Source organism: Eptesicus fuscus, chromosome 5, assembly GCF_027574615.1.
Source record: "Eptesicus fuscus isolate TK198812 chromosome 5, DD_ASM_mEF_20220401, whole genome shotgun sequence".
NCBI lineage: Eukaryota > Metazoa > Chordata > Mammalia > Chiroptera > Vespertilionidae > Eptesicus > Eptesicus fuscus.
In genome coordinates, this window is record NC_072477.1 from 39,707,768 (window position 1) to 39,730,076 (window position 22,309).

At 47.7% G+C, this 22,309-nt stretch overlaps 1 protein-coding gene across 1 annotated transcript in view; it reads left to right on the top strand.

The window, feature by feature from the left end:
• Window positions 1–22,309, top strand: part of NID2 (nidogen 2) — a 60,366-nt gene that overhangs the window by 21,499 nt on the left and 16,558 nt on the right. The window contains exons 6-12 of the mRNA XM_054715408.1: window positions 6,325–6,474; window positions 6,902–7,147; window positions 8,546–8,746; window positions 10,280–10,510; window positions 16,348–16,491; window positions 17,218–17,346; window positions 18,421–18,564. Coding sequence (XP_054571383.1) covers window positions 6,325–6,474; window positions 6,902–7,147; window positions 8,546–8,746; window positions 10,280–10,510; window positions 16,348–16,491; window positions 17,218–17,346; window positions 18,421–18,564 — 1,245 coding nt within the window. The remainder of the gene's footprint in view (window positions 1–6,324; window positions 6,475–6,901; window positions 7,148–8,545; window positions 8,747–10,279; window positions 10,511–16,347; window positions 16,492–17,217; window positions 17,347–18,420; window positions 18,565–22,309) is intronic.

Genomic DNA, 22,309 nt, shown 5'->3' on the forward strand with positions numbered 1-22,309 from the left:
CCTATGAACCAGGAGGTCAGGTTCGATTCCTGGTCAGGGCATATGCCCGGTTTGTGGGCTCAGTCTCCTGTGGGGGTGTGCAGGAGGCAGCCATTCAATGATTCTCTGTCATCATTGATGTATCTCTCTCTCCCTCTCCCTTCCTCTCTAAAATTTAAAAAAAATAAAGTCAACCTGGCTGGTTTGGCTCAGTGGATAGAGCATTGGCCTGCGGACTGAAAGGTCCCGGGTTCGATTCCGGTCAAGGGCATGTACCTTGGTTGCGGGCACATCCCCAATAGGAGGTGTGCAGGAGGCAGCTGATCGATGTTTCTCTCTCGTCGATGTTTCTAACTATCTCTCTCTCTCTCTCTCTCCCTTCTCTCTGTAAAAAATCAATAAAATGTTTTTTTTTTTTTAAATAAAGTCACTCCAGCTGCCTGGGGCAGCCCCACGCAGGAAGCCCTCCACCCGCCTCACGTTCGCACAGTGAACTCGGTCTGTGCCTCGGAGTTTGCCCTCCTCCCACGTGGCTGGGCCAGCGCCCGGAGTGAAGGGGGGCAGGCCCAGGGCTGAAGACAAGTGCTTAAGTGTTTCTGGAAAAATGAAGATTGAAGGGTGGATCAGAGCAAGTGAGGAGAAGTTTTCCGTTTTTGTGAAAAAATCCCAATTAAGATAAGTGTCAAGTACTTGGGCAGCAGCTTTGCTTTTTCCCCCTCTTATGTATCCTCACCCTATTTTCCTTTCTGTCGAGGATATGAGAAGAGTAAATGGAACAAAGAAGTGAGATGTAAAAACCCTCTTGTTAAGATTCCTTGAGCAGCTGCCTACCCTCCGTTCACAAAGCCTTTGTAAACTGAACTCATTCACACCTGGCCAGCCTCCCGCCCCCAGCCCTGTCCTAAATGCCAGCACCTGTCTCGGCCATGTAGCTTCCATGACAGGAGCTCTCTGGCGGAGAGGGGTCCCCGGAGGGTCTGGAAGACAGTCTGCCCCTGTTAGTAACCTCAGGAGAGAGGAAGCTGTGGAATAAAAACTGCTTCTCAAAGTGGGGGCTCTAGTCCACTTGCATCTGAGGCCCTTGGTTAAAGCGCTATTTCCACGCCCGGCCTTAGCTTCTGAACCAGAATCTGCATTTTCAAACCAGGTTCCCTGGTGGTTGTGAAGCCCACACTTGAGTACTACTGGTGTAATGGAAAGACACGGGATGTAGAGCCAGAATGTCATGTAATCTCTGTGGGCCTCAGTTTTCTTATCTGTAAAATGGAGGCAATATTTCCTTATCAGAATTGGAAGTGTGTGAAAATATATTGGAAACTATAATGTAAAGGGCATATAAATAACCACTGAACAAGAAAAAGATGGCACTTTTTCTTGAGATGCTCACATCTTATCCAGCTGGGGTCCAGACACGGATTCCACACCTTCAAGTAGCTCAGCACCTTTGAATCACCTGCAATTCCCATAGGAATCTGAGAAGTCCCATTAGCCAGAAGCTTGGCTTTTCTGGCCCTGATAGAGAGGTGCCCGTGGGGTCACGTTTCTGGGTCCAGCTCTCGCCCTTCATCAGGGAAGGCAGCTGGCTTCTGGGCTTTGGGTTGCCTCCATTAAAGGGTCCTCGCACTGCTTGCTTGTGGATCTGGGCCTAAGTGGGCCACAAGCACGGAGATGGGCTTCTCGGCTGGCCAGGAGCGAATGCAAGAGCTCCCCTGAAATCCCACACGCCCCAGATGATCAACATTAATGAGCATTCTCTAGCTCAGAAATGGAACGTGTGCGAATACCCTGAACATTATCATCAGTGGGGAGTAGCTGAGGTCCAGATTCCCAAGGCCCATCCATAGAGAATCTGAGTGTGCTCTGGGAATTTGCCTTTTTAACAGGTACCCAGGTGATTCTGCTGCAATGCGGAATCCACGGGAGAAATGCAGCTCCCTCTGAATTGGTGGAATAGCGCCTGGGGGAGGGGATAAGTCTGTCAGAGCTGGGTTGGAACTTCCCTGCCCAAAGCTGCTGCTTGAACTGATCTCCCACAAACCTGCTCCTCCGTCTCCCTGTCGCAGTAAGTCGGCAAGACGTGGACACCCTGTGGACTCCTCTCTGTCTCTCCCCTCTCTGCTTCTCTCTCGCCTCTCTCCACATTAACCCTCTCTCCTCCCCCGCCCTCCTCTCTCCCCGCTCTCTCCCTCCACTCCATCCACCAGCAGACCCTGTCAGCGCCACCTCAGATATTCCGGGTCTGGTCCCTTCTCCTCCTCGCCACCAGCACTTCCTGCTACTAAGGCACCGCTCCTGCCCGAGGTTCCTGAAGTCAGATCATGTCACTCTTCTGCTGAAAACCCTTGGCAGCTTTCCAGCTCACTCAGCCTAAAGGCCCATCTGCCCTGTGACCTACAGGTCCTGGGAGACCTGCAGGGTTACCCCTCTCCTTTCTCTCCTCTGTCCTCCCACAGCCCCACCCACCTGACAGACAGACTGTCTGCCTCCACTGTCCCCTCCTCCAGGCCTCTGCCCAAAGGCCACCTTCTCCAGAGGCCTGACATTTAAAGGAGCACATTCACCTTCCCCCTCTTGTCCTTCCCTGAGTTCATTTTCTGCACAGCTCTTGACACAATCCTCCATACTAAGTAATTTACCTGTCTGTTGACTCCGGCCTAGGAGATTGTAAGCTCAGGACAGGAATACATTGTCTCCCCCCCCCCCCCCCCCCGCCACCCCACTCTAGCCCTAATTCCTAGACCAGCACCAGGCCCATAGTGAGTGCCCAATAAATATTTGTTGAATTATTGAATGAAGATTGCAACAAGCATTTACTTTTCACCTAGCAAGCCGACCCTGTGTGAAGTGAGTACACCTGTGTGTGAAGGCAGGCATGGGAAAGGGGCCCCAAAAGCAAGCCGTACGTGCCCCCTGATTAGGAGCGAACCTATTTGCGTGCCCCGGGGTGGCTGTCCTGGGGCTGGAAGGCTGAGCTTGTGACGCAGTGCTTGGTTCAGTGAATTCCATCCTGAGAATGCCCTATTCCTCTCACACACCAGATTTAAAAAGACTCCCCAGGCCAGCTTACCAATAACGAATTTAACCCATAGTTTGTCTCATGATAGCCTTTCCTGGGAGCCTAACCATTATTTTTCTTTGTTATTAAAATATAGCCTGCATGCCAGTCAGCTTAAATTTGCGCAGTTGTCTCTGTACGTTGCTGGCTGCATGGCCGTGCCTCTCTTTCTACCCATGTGGAAGCCATGCCTGTAGCTAGTTTTTTAGTTAAATTAATCTGATTCTCCATATCTGTAGTCCTCCTCCATGCCTTCTCTCTGTTTCATAATCCACTCTTAGAATGGGAAACGGTCAGAGAACGAGTCTTCACCAGGGAACCAACGGGGGGCATATGACATAGACCCATCATTTCCTTAATTTGGGGCAGAGCGGTGTTAGAGTTTGGTTTTATTTTGAACTGAATTTCCCGAAAATGACTACACTTTAGACCTGCATGAGATTGCTTTTTCACCTTGGGGCTCAGAGTATATTAATTTAGAAAACATGATTTCTGCAATGAGGTGTGAGAAGAGGTGTCCTCCCGATTTCAGAGATGAGGAAACAGAGCTGGCCTTTCCGTAGTTTCCCCCGGCCTCTGAGCCATGCTGGGGTAAGTTCTAGGGCAGTGGTCGGCAAACTCATTAGTCAACAGAGCCAAATATCAACAGTACAAAGATTGAAATTTCTTTTGAGAGCCAAATTTTTTAAACTTAAACTTCTAACACCACTTCTTCAAAATAGACTCACCCAGGCTGTGGTATTTTGTGGAAGAGCCACACTCAAGGGGCCAAAGAGCCGCATGTGGCTCGCGAGCCGCAGTTTGCTGACCACTGTTCTAGGGCTTGGGACCCTCCGCCCCTGCGCCCCCTCTTCCCTTGGGTGGCAGCCTGGCCTGTGAGCCCACTCGCCAGTGTGCCAGTCCCTCCAGGTGCCACTTCTTTGCACTTAGTTGTAACTTTGAGCTGGAGAAAACAGACTTGGACACACCCAAGCCACATTCATTTCTTTTTACTTCAACTGGGGTTTTATCGCCTTTCTTAAGCCAAAGGTAGACAGTGATAGATGTATAGCTTCCCTCACAGGAGCCTCTTAGAATAATTTTTGTCATTCTGTCTTGAGTTTTTGTCACTTTTCTGTTTTAAAAGCTGTTCAGGGTTAGTATGCCTCGTTTTTTATTTTTATCAGGCTGGGGGTTCTCAGCTGTGTCGTGCAGGCCCTGTCCCAAATCTTGAGTCACCAACTTCCTTCTCACTCGTTTCCCAGTCAGATGTTCCCCTGGAGTCAAGAGTCTGTGCTGCCACCCCCTCAGCTTACTACGTTCTCAGGAATCTCACTCAAGTGCTGTCCAAAAGCTCCTGCTCCTGCTGCTACTCTCGCTTCCCCCTACCTGTGTTTTCCCGGAGTGCTGCAGTACCCCTCAGATCATCTCCGCCGTCTTCTGCCGCCAAGCCTCATGGCTCAAACCTTCCTTGCTTAACCTTTTGCACTTGGATGTCGAGTGTGACTCGACACGGTTAGCATTAGAATAAAGGAATCGAGAAAAAAGCAAGCGAGTGCAAAGGGTTAAAGCCTCTGCTGACTAGCCCCAGACCCCAGGTCAGATCCTTCACCCGGCTCTCATGATGAATGGACCAGGCTTCCCTGGAGGGGTAGTAGAATCCTGGGCCAGACTTCCTGAGTTCAAACCCAGCTCTGCCACCTCCTGCCCCTGTGACTTCAGGAAAGTCACTTGAACCTGTACCTCAGCCTGTTCATCTATAAAACGGGCATCAAAATCATCCCCTGCTCTACGGAAATTAAGAGTTCAAGTTCATAGGGTAGAGTCTGGCATACATTAAGCACTAGTTCAGTGTTAACTTTGTTCGGCCTGGTGGGTACAAGTCTTTATGGAACTACTAGTGGCCCAGTGCATGAAATTCATGCACAGGTAGGGTCCCTAGGCCTGGCCGGTAATCAAGGCTGATTGGGGCCTTCCTTCATTCCACGCCACCCCCTGGTGGTCAGCGCATGTCATAGCGAGCGAGCAGTCAAACGCCTGGTCGGTTGAACTCCAAGGGGACAATTTTCATATTAGCCCTTTATTATATAGGATATTGTGACATATACAGTGCTACATCTTCCCCCCACTGGTTTCTTTGTTTCTGATCTCTGCGGGAATACTGGGCAAATATTGATATTTTTTTCATCATCTTGCTTCCCCTCTCATTCCCTCCTTTCTAGACCTAGACCTGGGACACAACTACCTAAACTAGGGTGTCTGTCTTCCCAGGAAGACAGCAGCATCAGTCTAGCACTAGAGTCCTGTGCCTTCCCTGTTGGTCAGCGTGCTCCAGAGTCACCACCCAATACCAGCTCCTGGGGACCCAGGAGCAGAGGTGTGCCCAGCCCCTGAGCCTCCTGGTGGCTATGCTTAGGATTGGCATCGTCCCCAGGGTCGGGGAGAAAGCCTTCTCTTGTCCATCAGTGCCCACCCCAGCCACACCCCACCCACTTGGCCATTTCCTTTATGATCAGTGGTGTTTGCTCCAATTCCTTTGTTTCTTGGTAGCACTTGGAAGCTTGCTTGTACTCAGGTCTGCTGGGGCTTCCTAGGAGACTGTGGTGGTGGCCAGGCTCTGCTACCGCATGAAGTCTGCTTGTTTCCCAAGAAACCTTGCAAAGGCTCAGGGCACTTAACAGCTGGATGGATTCCCAAGTCTTTCCCTCCATTTTCTCCCACACACTTTCCTTAAGGGAGCTGTGTGTTCTTTTAAGGCCCTTCTCCTCAAAACAAACAAACAAAAACAAAAAATTTTTTTTCTGGGTAGTGAGACAAGATATAGGCTATTCTCTTTAAGGTCAGGGTCTCCTAAAAGAAGAGAAGAATGAATGGTTAGGCATAAAATGACATTTGTTTCTCGATTTTTGTCTTCCTCTCAGGGAATCATTACTATCAGGTTGAACCAAAATTGCTGATCTTTGGCCATGTTTGACCCCCAAGTTGGCAGTTTTGGACAGTTCATCCTAACACGTTCTTACTGGTGGGCTCTCTGTTACTCCACACAGAGTGCGCAGCTCACGCTGGCTCACCAGGCTGGCAGTGAGACCAGGTGGGAGCCCTCGGCGTCAGCAGCCGTTCTTGCCAGAAGACCAAGCAAGTGAACCCCCCTGGGTTGAATGTTATTCCTGTCTCTTAAACATCAATACCCATGTCTTTGTTACAATCCAAACTGATGTTACGGAGCAGATACGGTGTCCACGATGAAGCTGGCAGCATCGAGGATGCTGGGATCGCCTAGTCCTTTAATGCCGGTTTGTTTGACTTTCCAGACTTCTTGTACAGAACTCCCCACAAGGAGACCTGTGAACACAACCACCAAGCGTGCTCCCGGAACGCCTTCTGCACTGACTACGCCACCGGCTTCTGCTGCCACTGCCAGTCCCAGTTTAACGGAAATGGGGAGCACTGTCTGCCGAGAGGTGAGGCGTGCCGGCCTGACAGGCTGGGGGCTGCTCCGTGTCTATTTCTGCCGCTTGCTCATTTCTAGCTGCCACTGAGAGCTCTGTCTGTAGACCTTGTACCTCAGCTACCTGAACCGAAGCCCTAGCAACTCGCAGAGATGCTCAATGAATGTTTGAGGAATGAACATGTTTGGGCTAACGTCCCAATTTGAGGATTAGCCAGAAATGTTAATCCTTTTTTGCCAGCTCATTAGAGTCAAAGTGGGTGGGAGAGAGGGACGATGGGAGAAAAGAGATCGAAGACAGGTGTGTTTCATACTGAGCTGGATAATTGGTTGATTCGGGAATCATGCAAATGGCTAATGATTGAGTTTGGGGGTTGCAGTGGACTTACGTTTTCTGTGGGCCCCTCCACAGCCTGGATGATGACCTTGCTGTTTTTCAGGGGCACCTCATCGAGTCAATGGGAAGGTGAGCGGCCACCTCCTCGTGGATCACACCCCCGTGACCTTCACGGACGTGGACCTGCATGCTTACATTGTGAGCGATGACGGCAGAGCCTACACAGCCATCAGCCACATCCCGCCGCCCGCCGCCCAGGCCCTTCTCCCCCTCACACCCATCGGAGGCCTGTTTGGCTGGCTCTTTGCTTTAGAGAAACCAGGCTTTGAGAACGGCTTCAGCCTCACAGGTGAGCAGGGCCTCTGAGAGGGCAGGGCCGGTGGTCACCGTGGCTTTGGTGGCGTTGCTCCTTGGATTCTTATTCCGTGCAAGAGGATTTGCCTCTTCAGTGTCCCAGAGCCACAGGTGTGTGGTTTCTGGTCTGGAGGTGGCTGGGGATGGTTTGGCCTCGCAGGACTGCTTTGGAAAGACAGTGATTTCTTCTAAGTGGCATCTGCTCCAGTTCCTTTGTTTTGGGTAGCACCAGGGGCCCTCTTGTTTTAATGGGCAGAATAAGTGGGAGACGGAAGGAACCGCTGCAGCATTGAGCTACCCTGGCCCACTGTGGCTTCCTCCAAGTTGTCCTGACAAACGGAATGATTCCATTTGGAGCATTTGTGTCTTCTCGCCCCAATTTGTTGAAGCTTGTTGGTCAGGCTTTGTCTAATTGAGTTGTTATGCACAGATCTGTCCAATAGGGAGGCTCAGATGGTAACCATAGGGCACCTGGAGGTGACAGAACGTCATGGGAAAGGGCGCGCCTTTCCTCTTCTCCCGCCCCCACCACTCTGACCTGTGAGAGGAGAGACCAGAGCTTCTCAGACTTTATCCAGCACAGATCCCCTGGGGTCCTTGTGCAAATGCAGCTTCTCGCTCAGTAGGCTCGGGTGGGGTCTGATTTTGTTTTCCTCATAAGCTCCCAGGCGACGCTCATGCTGGTGTAAGGACCACCCTGTGGTAGCGGGAGTGCAGAGGGTAATTTTTGGCTTCTCTGCTCTCCACCTGAAAAAGCTTGTTTCCTGGTAGATTTATCTTATTGCACATAAAGTGCTGAGAGAAAAGCCGCCCGCCCCCCGCTCCAGCTGTAGAGCCCAACAGCTATTAGAGGATCTTGCTCTTAACAAGGGTTTGACTAAAACCTTGAGTCAAAAGTAGATAAATACAATACAGTATATCCAGTTACATTTGAATTTCAGCTAACAATGAATAATTTTAATAACTTAATGTAAATATGCCCCAAATATTATGTGGGGCATGCTTATGCTAAAAACATATTCATTATTTATCTGAAATTGAAGTGTAACAGGGTATCCTGTTTTGTTTGTTCGTTTGTTTTTGCTAATTTGGGCACCATTGGAAAGAGAAAGGTCAGTGATGTTTCCAGGAGTTTGTTTCTCACAGAAAATAAGCTCCTACAAAAAGAAATGGTGTGAAATGTGGCAGGATAACAACACACTCTGTAAGAGAAAAGCTGAGGAGCTGATGTAATCGACAGCTGGCAGCACTTAGTCTTGGGGATCACGTGACCTCCTTAGGCCCCCTCTCCATCAGCAGTGGAAACTGGGAGGTGGACATGTGCACTGGTAATTATTACTAGAAGATGCAAGACCTCTTTTCATCTCTGTACCGACTTTTTCACCCCCTCCAGGTGCTACATTTGTCCATGACATGGAAGTTACTTTCTACCCAGGAAAGGAAAGGGTTCGAATCACTCAGGTGGCTGAGGGGCTTGACCCGGAGGACTATCTGATCATTAAGACCAACATTCAAGGCCAAGTGCCTTACATCCCAGCAGGTTTCACAGCCCACATGGCTCCCTACAAGGAGCTTTATCACTACTCGGACTCAGGTATGTGCAACTGGTCTTCACATCTGTAGAAAATGGGAATGGTACATATCTCCCAAGACAGTTATGGAGATTAAGTGTTACTACATGGCATGTCCTTAGACTAGTGCATGGCACATAAAATAAGCTTAATGTCGTTTTTATCATTTTTGTTGTTAATATCAAATTTATAGTGTAGGTGAGCAGAGTGTCAGCTGCTATACACAAGAATCTTAATGTTCCTACTCAATACTTTCAAATAATAATAATGTCATCAATAACAACTTTGTCTTTGGGGATGGGTAGGGATGCTATAATTATATATAGTTTTTAACCATTTTGCTCTCTGGGCCATGTCAAAATATTGATTATGGGAATTTAGACTCATCCTGTAACCTTATTTCAGCCTGCTTTAAAGTCACAGACATGCTGCAGTGTTGTAAAATTAATGCCAGGTTTGGAGTCAGAAGATAGAAAAGCGTATCCTGGATTTGCCACTTAAAATAGGTGGGGAAAAGGTCATCATCTGAGAGCCTGTTGTCTCTCATCTTTATTTTTATTTTTATTTTTTAAAATATATTTTATTGATTTTTTTACAGAGAGGCAGGGAGAGGGATAGAGAGCTAGAAACATCGATGAGAGAGAATCATCGACCAGCTGCCTCCTGCACACCCCCCACCAGGGACGTGCCCGCAGCCAATGTACATGCCCTTGACCGGAATCGAACCTGGGACCCTTCAGTCCGCAGACTGACGCTCTATCCACTGAGCCAAACCGGTTTCAGCTGTTGTCTCTCATCTTTAGAATAAGAATAACAACACCTTTTCTGTCCACCTTACATGGGGGAGATGTGTAAAGCGAGGTCTTTGTAAAACACCACCCAAATGCAGGATACTGCCAATCACAGCTGCTGCCCTGCAACATGGCAGTTTGCTTGGGTTGTGCCTTTCCTTGGTCCTTGCTCCTCTTACTGCGTGAGGACTGGACGCCGGGCAAGAGATGCAGGGAAGAGAATGGCTGCTGAGACCTGGACTGGACAGAGAATAGTGGGTGCCAGGTAACTGGCCTGCGCTCCCGACTTGGGACTCAGATTGAGAGAAATGACCCCTTCCTTTCCCTGGAGCCCTTCAGACGTACTCAGGCGCAGGGGGTGGGCAGCCATCCCCTGTGTGATGTAGAGGACGGACTGGCTAAAATCGTGGGGTGTAGAGTCAGGTGGCCACATGCCAGCCTCGCATCTTCGACTACTTCTTAACCTCTATAAGACTGCCCACGATCACAGGACTCACCTCATGGGCTGGCACATAGTAGCACTTACTCTTCACATAGCGACAAGCAGTGACCGGACCTCCTCTCTCTCAGTACTTGGGCTCTGTGTCAGCTCAGGTTCTGGGGATTGCCTTGTAGGTTCCCGTGTAAACTCAGGAACTTCCCAAGCGAACATGTCCCAGGATTTAGATAAAAATCTATGTGCAGACAAACATACTCTATGTGAAATTCTCTGTATTTAATATTCTTCAAATTTACCAGTTTGCCTGTCTAATGTGTCTATTGCAGCTGTGACCTCCACAAGTTCCAGAGACTACTCTCTCACCTCTGGTGCCATCAACCAAACACTGTCCTACCACATCCAACAGAACATCACGTACCAGACGTGCAGGCACGCCCCCAGAGCCCTGGGCACCCCCACCACCCGGCAGCTGACTGTGGACCGGGCCTTGGCCTTGTACAGTGATGAGGAAAGAGTGCTTAGATTTGCTGTGACCAGTCAAATTGGCCCTGTTGAAGGTATAGTTTCCTTTTTTGTGCTTGGGCAAAATTACATGTCATTACACATTTGTCAAAACCTACAGAATGTACAACACAAAGAGTGAGCCTAACAAAGAGTGAGCCTATAGTTTCTTATAAAGTCCATAAATTATGGACTTTAGTTAATAATAATCCTATCTAATAAAGACAGAATATGCAAATTGACCGTCACTCCATCACAAATATGGCGGTGCCCATAGCCGCAAAATGGCGGTGCTCAGTCCCCTCAGCCCTGCCGGAGTCGTCCTCTTAGCCCTCGCCATGGTGAGGGGCAAACAGGCCCCTGCAGAGTGCAGACAACAGGGCCCCTGCAGAGAGCAGACAGCAGGCTGGTCCACAGAGAGCAGAGAACCACAGGGAGCGGACCTAAGCCATCAGTAGGACATCCCCTGAGGGCTCCCAGATTGGAGAGGGTGCAGGTCGGGCTGAGGGACCCACCCTCCCACTCCCCCACCCCTTATCCCCCGTGCACGAATTTCATGCACTGGGCCTCTAGTATTTCAAAGTTTGTCTATCAGTCACAACCACTGAACCACACTAATACGAGATGTTAATAATAGAACTGTGTGTGCAAATTGAAGCAGGAAGGGGTAGGGAATCTATACTTTCTGCTCAATTTTTTTAAAAAACCTACTGTTCTAAACTGTTCTAAAAAAAATAAAGTCTACTAATTAACAACAACAACAAAAAGTTGTAGGCAAGCCAGAGGATGAGCCTGTGAAGTCGGGGAACCGTACAGATAGGAATTGACGTTGTCAGATCAGGGGAATTGGGCCGGCAGGGGAGGGCAGGGTTTTCATTCTGAAAACCAATAGGTACTGCTTCACTCTAGAATGCAAGAGGCAAGTGTGGAGAAAGAGAATGTCTCCTCATTCAGCTCCATATGGAGGCTGCTGAGCCCAGAATTGGTGCCTCAGAGAGGTGATTCTGTACCAAACAGGCCATTCTGTGCTTGGTCACTGGAGGGCAGGGCTCCTGGAGCCTCCTTGGTCTCAATATGCAAGTGTCACTTCAGCAAATAACAGGAGATTCAGGTCAGAGGACAAGACTCTTCTAGGAGGCAGAGGTGACTTGAAATGAGAGTCCTGAGTTTGCTGGCTTGGGTGGGAGGTCGGTTTGGTTTTAGGAAACTCAGATGGGCACAGGCATTGGGTGTCCAGCGATGGGATTATAAGGCAGTGAATTGAGAGCATGCCTGTGTCACTTGATTTTAGAGAAATATGCACCTCAGAGGGATGGAAAATTGCCGATTCCTCATGGAGAGACTGAAACAAAAACAACCGGGGAAAGCATTCTTCACCTTTGAGTGTCCAGCCCAGCCCTTTGCTGGGGTGTAGGCGTTCGATCTGTGAGAACAGTGATGAGTGGAAAGGGCCTCCCAGGCCACAGAGGCCCATTCCGACTCCAGGATCGTTTAGGGAAAAGATAGATCTCTGGTGTGTTTTTCCTAGAGACACACCAAGGAGGAGTCACAAAGGGCCAGAGGAATCCCACACACTGGCAGGTACAAGTTGCTAATTTGTCTTCAGAATTGTATATGATTTTCCCCTTCCGCACCATGTCTAATAATAACAAGAGTGATAGCAAAGGATGGTTTACTTGGTGCCAAACACTAAGTACCCTCACGAGTTAACTCGTGTACTCTCCACTACAACTTCAACCCAGTCGGGGGACTATGACCCCGTTTCCCAGACTGAGTGGAGACATGAAGTAATTTGCTGGGTCACAGCTAGAAAGGGGGGAGCTGGACTCAAACCCGAGCACCGGCTCCAGAGCCCCTCTCCACTCCCCAGGGCCTGCCCCTCCACCTGGCCTTGCTGGCCTCCAGGCTGCCTCTAATTTAGACCAACTTTTACAAGAGGGAATGCATATTTTAACCCTTTATGTTTGCACCCTGCTTCATCCACCCCCACAGAAAACAGCGGTACTGTCTATTCTCTCCAAATAGGAAAAAACAGGGCGGAGGGGATGTTGGCGGGGTGGGGGGAACAAAAGAAAAAGATAAACAAAAAGAAAACCTCTTTTTCTTTCCCTTCTCAGTGCATAGAATTTCCCACTTTTCCCAGAGGGAACGACGATCTGGTTGGAAAGTCTGTGGACCGGTCCAGCTGCCCCTGATGTGGGAGCCCCTGGCTCCCCAGGGGTCCAGGAGGGGTGCTGTGGTCTCCTGCTGAGCGCTGCAGCCACTAGCCCACCCCTTCAGTGTGGGCGGGCTGTCTCCTGCCCTGGCTCCCCTTTGGGGCTCCATCTGGCGAGTCGAGGAGACTTTGGGCAGAGGGCCCCCGCACTGAAGCTGAGCAGGCTGTTCCTTTAAGGAAAACCGCTCTTCCCTTCTTGATTAAATGAGAAAATGAGTTCCAGATCCCCTGTCAGAGTCAAGCTGTTTAAGAGGGTGAGGGTGAAACAGAAAATGTCTTAAGAAGGGCACCGCTATTCTTTGCTTACTATAATAGGAGACAAGCCAGCACGCCATGGGGAATGGATAGCCATGTGGTTTTAGAGATGTGCTTTTAGAATAACGCTTCTGAAAACCAAATTTAGTACACGGGGCCCTGTGCACAGAGGGGCTTTCACACTTGGTTTAATGCTCTGCTGTTGTCTTCTGGAAGCGCTTATTAATTTTGAGCAAAGGGCCCCACGTTTTCGTTAGTTATATGGCCAGTCTTGTCTGTGATGTATATTTTATTTTAAATCAGTTTTATGTGATTGTGGGCATTTTTCCCTGAATTTCAGGTAGGCCGGTGTATCCTGTCCAAGTTTGCACGTCAACTTTTGTGCTGTTTTTTTTTCTCTTTATACGCCTAGGAGGGGGGTACGCTCTTATATGCTCACTGATCTTCGCTGGGATGTGCCAGGGTGAAAATGTGATGCTGGAAAGCACTGAACAAGAAGGCCAAGCATGAGTATTTATAAATTAAAACATTTCAAAGCGCACATCCCCTTTTGGCTGGGTAGGCCGGGCATTTTGTAAAGAATCTTCTCCTAAAATGGAGAAATAATCCTGGGGGAGCATTGGGTTCTTGTCTTACACAGGGCCTTCGGTGAGGACATGACCCTGTCGTTGTTAACTGAAACACAGGCTGGGACTGACTCAGGAGCTTGGTCTACATTATTAAGTTAATCCAGCGACCACAGCCCCAGTGCTGGGCTTCCGTCCCATCTGCCAAGAGATCCGGAGGGAGGGATGAGGGGCGTGCAAGGATGTCTGCATGATTTGGGGGCTAGGCTAATGCTGGCAAGCTTAGGTCCATCAGGTTTAAAAAATGCTGGAGTCATTTGTTGGTCCTCTTCTCCTGGCAAAGTTGTTGTTACTCTGGCCAGTGTCATTGAGGTGAACCAAGGAGAAATCCATGGCCTTCCTCTCTCTCTCTCTCTCTCTCTCTCTCCCTCTCTCTCTCTCTCTCTCTTTTTTTTTCAGGCCATAATATGGGAATCGGTACCATGAGGATATTCTACTGCAGGAACACACTGTGGTGTTTCTTATAAAGCAGATGGTGGGACTTCACCAGAAAGCAAGGGTGTCCCATCAGGGACTCAGCCAAGGCATCCCAGTTCACAGCAGAAAACTGGGAGAGTCCTAGTGTAGGCAGTGGGCCAGGACTGGGGTGGTAGCCAGACGTCCTGAAGGACTGGGAACAAGTCCAGTCTGTGGGGCAGGCGACAGCAGCAAGCACTTGGGTCCAGACTAGGTGGGAATGCCACAGTTGTCTATGATGCCAAGATGCTGGTTTCTGGGGAAGTGAGGGAGCTGTTAAGAGCAAGACAAGACATGGAGTGTACTAAGCTGGCTGTCAAGACAGGGAATCAGGCATAGAAATCCAAGGCAGAAGCCCAAGTTAGCATGACTTAGAGGGAGCCCCAGTGGTAGCAGAGATGGCTTGATGTAGAACCTGGGAGGTTTGGGTCAGGCTCCTGAAATCTTTCAAATCTAAGTCCAGAATTAATTCTAGGGATTGAGACAAAGATAAAACTTTAAGTGAGGAGGAAGAAGGAACACAGTCACTGGGAACTGCGGAGGCCTGCCTGGGAGAGTCACTTTTCTCATGCATTGTGTTGGATTTTCTTTATTTTCTTCAGTGGTTCTAGCAGATAGAAGCATTATTTGTGTTCTTGTTCTATTTTATTTTATTTATTAAATATTAAGTATATCTTTATTGATTTCATAGAGGGAGAGAGAGATAGAAACATCAATGATGAGAGAGAATCATTGATCAGCCGCCTCCTACATGTCCCACGCTGGGGATGATTGAGCCTGCAACCCAGGCATGTGCCCTGACCAGGAATCGAACCCTGACCTCCTGGTTCATAAGTCGATGTTCAACCACTGAGCCACGTCAGCCGGGCTGTGTTCTTATTTTATACTGGAGGAATCAGAAGTAAATGAAGTGCCCATGGTTAATGGATTCATCCCATCTGGGTGTTTGGGGCCCTCTCCATCACTATCATCTCTGTGCCCCGGGCTTAGACTGGATAACTTCATGAAGTTCCTTTGGTTGTGGCTGTAGCAAAGTGGTGGAAAGCATGGTCTCTGGAGCCAGACTGCCTGGCTTTTTATCCCAGCCCCATCCATCTCTTCTGGCTGTGTGGCGTTGGGTGGGTTACTTTCTCAGAGTGTAGTCATGAAGATTTAATGGGATAGGATGTAAAGGGTTTAGAACAGTGCCTGGCATATAGTGCTCAATACGCGTTACTATTACGTTGCATGTAGAAATAAAATTATTTAGGGAAGATTTCAGATGTTAATAGTCATCACTATCTAGTGGATGGATGGGTCCATGGCAGGGTTAATCCTAAAAAGTAAATACTGCAAAAACCATTCCTCTTTATTTTGTAAAAGCAAGGTTTTTTTCTCATAAATTTTGATTTATAGTGAATTTTAATGAGAGATTGCCCAATTTACGAGCAGAAATTTGGGGTGTGAGTCCTTGTTGTCCCACTTCCTGGCTTTGTGAACTCAGGCAATTTTTCCAATAGCTCTCACTTTCCTTATCCGGGAAAATTACCAATAATGGGGATGACAGCCCAGCTCAGAATTACCCCAAGAATCACATGAGATGATAGACCATTTATAATAATCTATAATAATAAAAGGATAATATTGCTAATTAGACCGGATGTCTTCCGTACATCATTCTGGATGTTCTTCCTGACAAAGCTGGGGCTGGAGGGAAGCCAGCCAGGTCCTGGCTGGGTGCCTGCGGGCGGCCGGAGGAGGGAAGCAGCCTGGGTCCTGGGTGCTGGAGGGAAGCTGGCATGAATTTTCGTGCATTGGGCCTCTAGTTTTTAAATAAAAGGATGCCATGTAGTGCATATTTTTTTAAAACTATATCTTTATTGATTTCAGAGAGGAAGGGAGAGGGAAAGAGAGACAGAAACATCAATGATGAGAGAGAGAATCATTGATCGGCTGCCTCCCGCACGTCCCCTAGTGGGGATCAAGCCCACAACCCGGGTATGTGCCCTTGACCGGAATCGAACCTAGGACCCTTCAGTCCACAAGCTGTCGCTCTATCCACTGAGCAAAACCAGCCAGGGCATGTATTGGATATTTTTATTCCCTGGACACAAACCTACTATAAACAAGAAAAGGTTAGTTGTCTGTAAAGTAGGCAAAAGGAAGCCGTTCTGGATTTAAATATCGCCATGCAAATAACGCAGCTTAGCTTTGGGTATTACTAATTTAGCAGGTTGCCAGGTGGGCCCCAAACACAGACAAGAATACCGTTAGTTCCAACAACTCTTGGATCTCCCTCCTGTGCCGTTCTCATAACAACAGCCAGATTGTGCTTTTGTTTATTTCCTCTCTACTCACACAGAGTACTCAGCCCCCGTGCCAGTGAATCCTTGCCATGATGGGAGTCACACGTGTGGCCCGACAGCTCAGTGCTACCCGGGGACAGGTGTGGACTACACCTGCAAGTGCGCACCTGGGTACCAGGCAGATGGACGGAGTTGCATGGGTAAGAGCCACACTCTGTGTTCTCGCGTGGAGTTGTCAGGCACTATGTTTATAAAAGACAAGTGTCTATCTTCTTAATGATCTCTGCTGATCCATGAGGTTAGCAGCTGTTAATCTAAAGACGGGGATGTGAAAACTAAGGTGTGTGCTGGACAGTTTGAGAGGACAGTTTGGAGGTGGGTCTTTGGGGACGGGACTGTGAAAAGAAGACCTCTATTGCAATTCCTGGATATTCTGTGTTTTTAAGCTTTGTAATTTTAAACCTGTATTAAGTATTTCTTACACTTACTAAGCAGTACATTTTCTGGTGGTTGTTTTTTTGTTTTTTGTTTGTTTGTTTTTTTTCTAGACTCAGACATTGTGTTTTTTCACCTATTATGTCCCCAAAAGTAGCAGTAGAAATCTTTATATTTAAAAAAAAAATTGTTGCAGTGTTGTTTTTTTCTGTAAACGTTCAGTATTTTTTAAACGTTCAAAACCTTTTCAGAATATTTGTTCAAAATACATCTCCCTGTGGCTTATGCTTGAATGACTTGAAATGTTATTTATGATCTGCAACCCGTATCCATACCTGGTGCTTAAAATCCTGCATTTCAACTCCTGTTTAGTCCACCAACTGTGAGTCCCATTGAAGCCTCACTGTGGTGGGAAAATATTGAGTTTCCAGACCTTCCACCTGTGGGATCCTTGATTTGAGCAGCACTTTCCTGTTCTGATTTCTTCCTAGATGTGGATGAATGTGCAACTGGCTTCCATCGCTGTGGCCCCAACTCCATGTGTATCAACTTGCCGGGAAGCTACAGGTGTGAGTGCCGGAGCGGTTACAGGTTTGCAGAGGACCAGTACACTTGCGTCTGTGAGTCCCAAAATCATTCCTCTTTTTGGCCAAAATGATGCTGAACCTGGCTCTTTCATTCGTTAACATTTCCACTTCTGCCCTATGGTTTTTTCTAGAAAACATACAATTTACATTAAGATAACCCAAAGCTATGGCTCAGTTCAGTTCTGGGTTGTTTGTTTTAGTTGGTTTGTTGTTGTTTTTCTCTAAGTTGGTTTGTTGTTGTTTTTCTCTAAGTAAAATTTTTGGTGTTGAGATATTGAAGGATGTTCACTTCAGTTGGGATTCCCGTATGTCTGGTATTTGGTCCAATCATGTAACAAGACTATGAACCTCTTTAATAAATAATAACAGCTCTAGGTAGAGGTCAAATATGTCTCAAATTACAATGAAAGAGATTTATAATTCAAAGATGCTTTTCCCACTTGATCAGCCAAAGCGTTCCATCTATATATTTATATAAAAGCCTAAGCGACTGTTACGATGGATGACCAGACAACCAGATGACAGGCTGGTAGCTATGACGCGCACTGACCACCAGGGGGCAGACATTCAACACAGGAGCTGCCCCCTGGTGGTCAGTGCTCTCCCACAGCCAGCCAACCTCCCACGGTCCCTCCCCTTGGCCAGCCTGCCCTGATCGGCCCCTTGGCCCTGATCACTAGCCATGCCGAGGGACCCCACCCACGAGTGAATTCATTCACTCTAGTCTATAATAAAATACCATTTTCTAGGGTTCACCCCCCAAAAAAAAGTGGATCCAAAAGAACTAGAATTCCCAATTCATCCCATTGTTAGATGATATTAAAGAAAATACGCTTTTAGATCCACTGTTTTGATGATCTTCATACCTAGTGCTTTAACCACAAACCCAGTCCAGCACTTCTCGAAGTTTAATATGCATACAAACCATCTAGTGATCTTGTTAAAATTCAGATTCCCTGGCTCTGGGATGGGGCCTGAGAACCTGCATTCCTTATTAGTCTTCAGAAGTCCCGATGCTGTTGGTGTGCCGGATTGCGCTGTGAAGAGAAAAGCTCACCCATTTGCAGGCCTGAACTCTTGGACATCCTCGCCTTCTTCTCTTTTTAGTGATTGCCCCACCTCCCAACCCCTGTGAGGATGGCAGCCATACCTGCGCTCCCACTGGCCAGGCCCGGTGCGTTCACCTTGGAGGCAGCACCTTCAGCTGCGTCTGCCTGCCTGGTTACACCGGCAACGGGCACCAGTGCACCGGTGAGTACCTGCGGGTCAGCCTCAGTGACAATGGAAGGTCACCTTGGATACACATCCCCACATAGGCAGGACCTGGTTTAGAAAAGACCCCTCCCTTTGACTCATACAGCTTTGGAATTGCCAAAAGAGAAGGAGAAAAGGTGTCAAACTTTGAGTCAAAAAGAGGGGCCAAGGTGGGTCTCCCTTGGCTTGGATTGGTGAGCATGTATGGTTTTCCAGGGTAAAGACGTGCCTTGAGCGCCAGGAGCCACTGCCCGCTTGTAACCTTCTGTTCCTTGGAGCCTCGTGTGGGCTGGAAAGACTTCGGGAACAGTCATTTAGTCTCCTGTTAGGATGCCGGCTTCTTTCAATCTCTTTGGTTAATGACCTAATTTAGCACTTTCAGTCATGCTTAATTTTTAGTTGTTATTCCCCTGCTTCAAGTAATATTTTAAGCAATATCTGAACATGCATATAATTCTAAGTTTTTCCCTCTCTTCTCTCTGTGGAGATAGATAGATAGATATAGATAGATAGATAGATAGATAGACAGACAGACAGACAGACAGGGGAACTCCACAGATATGAGGGTATTAACACTTTTATATAAGAATCCTCAAAACCTTTCTCCCAGAAACCTAACTACCATTAAGATTTATAAAATCAATAAACCAGAATGCAGGACTAACTGTTCAGATTTAACTTATGTGTGAGGCTGTTTTTGAAACAGTAGGCACAACATTCTGGGTATAAATATTCATGGAACTGGGCTTAGTAGTGGTTTCATCTGGAGATTATTCAGTGTGAGTCTACATAATCCACCCAGTAGCGTGTGATTGAATTGAAACTCCATTTCATGCTGTCTGTCCATCAGTAACACCCAAATTATGGTAAAAGCAGACACTGGGAAGGAGAGAATGGTGGGAAGAGGGTTTGGAATGGGAAAAGGTCTCTCTTGGGAACATAAACCTGAGAGGCAGGCTTTCCCCCTCTCCTCAAATTGCTGCTTGCATCTGCCACTGTACCCCTGGGCCCACTGAGCTGGGGTGCTAAGAACTGCCTTGTAACTCCTGGGAGCTCCACAAAGATCTAAGTAGCCCGGGCCTCTCCCTCCTCACCAGAGGTTTGATTCTCATCCTTCTCCCTTTCCTTTCGCTTTGGTTTCAGCAGGACAGGCTGACTGGATCAGCAGACACAACCATATGTTATTAACAGACGATGTGTGCCAAGGCAGCTCAGCCCTCCGCTCCTTTCCAGATGTGGAGGGCTACTTAGTCTCTTCTGAATCTTGCTGCTTAATCAATTAATGTTTCCTCTTTTGTACAGAAGCTCTTTTTATGGTTTTCTTGAAAACATAATTTACATTGAAATGACTTAAAGCTAGGTCTCAGGTCAGGCCTGATTCCCCCAACCCCCTGCAAAAACAACAAAAACCACCCCCAGATTTAGACAGAGCTCACATGTTTCTCAAGTTAGAATGAGGTACATTTGTAATTCACAGATGCTTGTCCCACTTGACCAGCCAAAAAGCTCTGTCTAGAACAGATAGGCTCTTTATAGATGGGGTACCCTCTTCAGGTTTGGGGGGTCAGGATGAGGAGCACAGACTCCCTTGTTTATGTCAAGCCCCACAGTGGGAATAATACTTTGTCCACCCTTGTGGAACTTATCACTCAGTTCAATTTAACACACTACTGGTTTGAGAAATGAGAATGCAGAGAGAAAAAAAATCTTGCCAGAATTTCATATTCAAACATCTGGCTGCTCAGGTCAGCTGAGAGGGTGCTTATAAAGTATTTAATTTCTTGGGTCTTTGGTTTAAAGCAAAGCAGTTGAAATTAATTGCAGCCTAGATGTGAGGAGTGTTAATCATCAAAATGTTAATTGAGGTTAGATGTGCCTTTGCCCTAATCCCTTCTACAATCATTCTCTCCCCCTTCTTTTAACTTCTAGCCTGTCCTGTAAGACTTTGCTCACCTCTCTTGTTCTCTGCTTTTAGAATTCTCTCTGGGACCCACAAATTTAAAAACATGCCAGATACATCAGTTGCTTCTCCAGTGTGTTAATTATCTATTGCTATATAACAGACCACCCCAAAATGGGGCAGCTTAGAACAATACACATTTATTACCTTCAGGTCGGGGTCCTGCCTTAGGTGGGTCCTCTACCTTAGGACCCTCACAGGGCTGCAGTCAAGGGGTCTGGCAGGCTTGGGGTCTCATCTGAAGGACCAACTGGGGAAAGAGCCTCACATGGTTATTGCAGGATTCAGTTCCATGAGGGACTGAGTGATGGATTGAGAGCCTCAGGTCCTTGCTGGCTGTGGTCTGGAGGTGACCATCAGTTTTTTGCCACATGGCCCTCTCCAACAAGGAAGCTGACTTCATCAAAGCCAGGGGCAGAGGTGGAAGTTATAATCACAAAATGCCATCCCCTCAATATTGCTTTTGTGTATTAGTTAGAAGCGAGGAAGCAAGTTACTCAAGTGAAGGGGATCATACAAGACTGTGAATACCAGGAGGGAAGAGAGATCTTTGGGGCCATCTGAGAGGCTGCCTCCTATAGTCAGTTACCACGTGGTTGCCTTCCAAGCTTTCAGACTGTGGTAGAGAATGAATAGTCATTTTCCTAAATACCCATGCCATACGTAAGTCAGGCTGGGCTAATCACGGAGGTGACTTGCAGGACAATTGTGTGTGTATTTTAAGGCATGTGTCCCAGTGGCCGTAGAGATAAATAAAAAAAAATACAGAAAAATAGAGATAAGGGCTCGGTTTTGTGGAGAGTATGCATTCTTAAAGCACACCTTTTTATTCCATCAAACTAGCAATAAAAGGGTATGTGGTGCCAAAACCGGTTTGGCTCAGTGGATAGAGCGTCGGCCTGTGGACTGAAAGGTCCCAGGTTCGATTCCGGTCAAGGGCATGTGCCTTGGTTGCGGGCACATCCCCAGTCGGGGGTGTGCAAGAGGCAGCTGATCGATGTTTCTCTCTCATTGATGTTTCTAACTCTCTATCCCTCTCTCTTCCTCTCTGTAAAAAATCAATAAAATGTATTAAAAAAAAAAGGGTATGTGGTTATTTTCTACAGGTAGTTTGTTAAAACTGGTTCCCTGGAGAGGCTGCACTTGGCTTTAGGTTCTCAGTCTAATCTGAGTCACTAGCAGGAACCACTTTATCCAACTTGAGTTAAATCATTCCTCAGCCCTGTGTTGGATCAGCCCTGGGTTGGATCAGCCCTGTGTTGGATCAGCCCTGTGTTGGTAGGAGCTGATGTTCCTCAGGCACATTTGTCCTTATAGAGCCTTGGCCATTTTGCCAGGTGCAAAAACAGATTGTCTCGAGTTGGACCTCAAGTGTGAGGGAGGAGCAAGTGTGAGTTGAGGAGATGGGATCCAGATGGCCCGTCACCCAGGGCCACCGCTGCTCAGCAGGGCCAGGAGAGGAGGTGCTTACATTATTGTCACAGGTTTTCTGTTCTAAGGGTATGATATTGAGTAAAGTGAGGTAACATTGGTGCAGCCACAGGAGAAGAGAACAAGACTTAAAAGGAGGAAGTTTATTATTCTCACCGTGTGCCATGCAGAGCCACGGCTAGAAGGATGCTTGACCAAATGGGTGGGCAGTGAGAACTTTGGGCCCTCACTGGGGGTCTGGAGTGAGATGCAAGTTAATTGGCACCAGGAAGTTTCACTTTGGGTTCGAAAGCAAAGCAGACAGAGGAGTGAGGGAAGGAGGGAGCTAGAATCCATTGGTTGGGTTTGTTT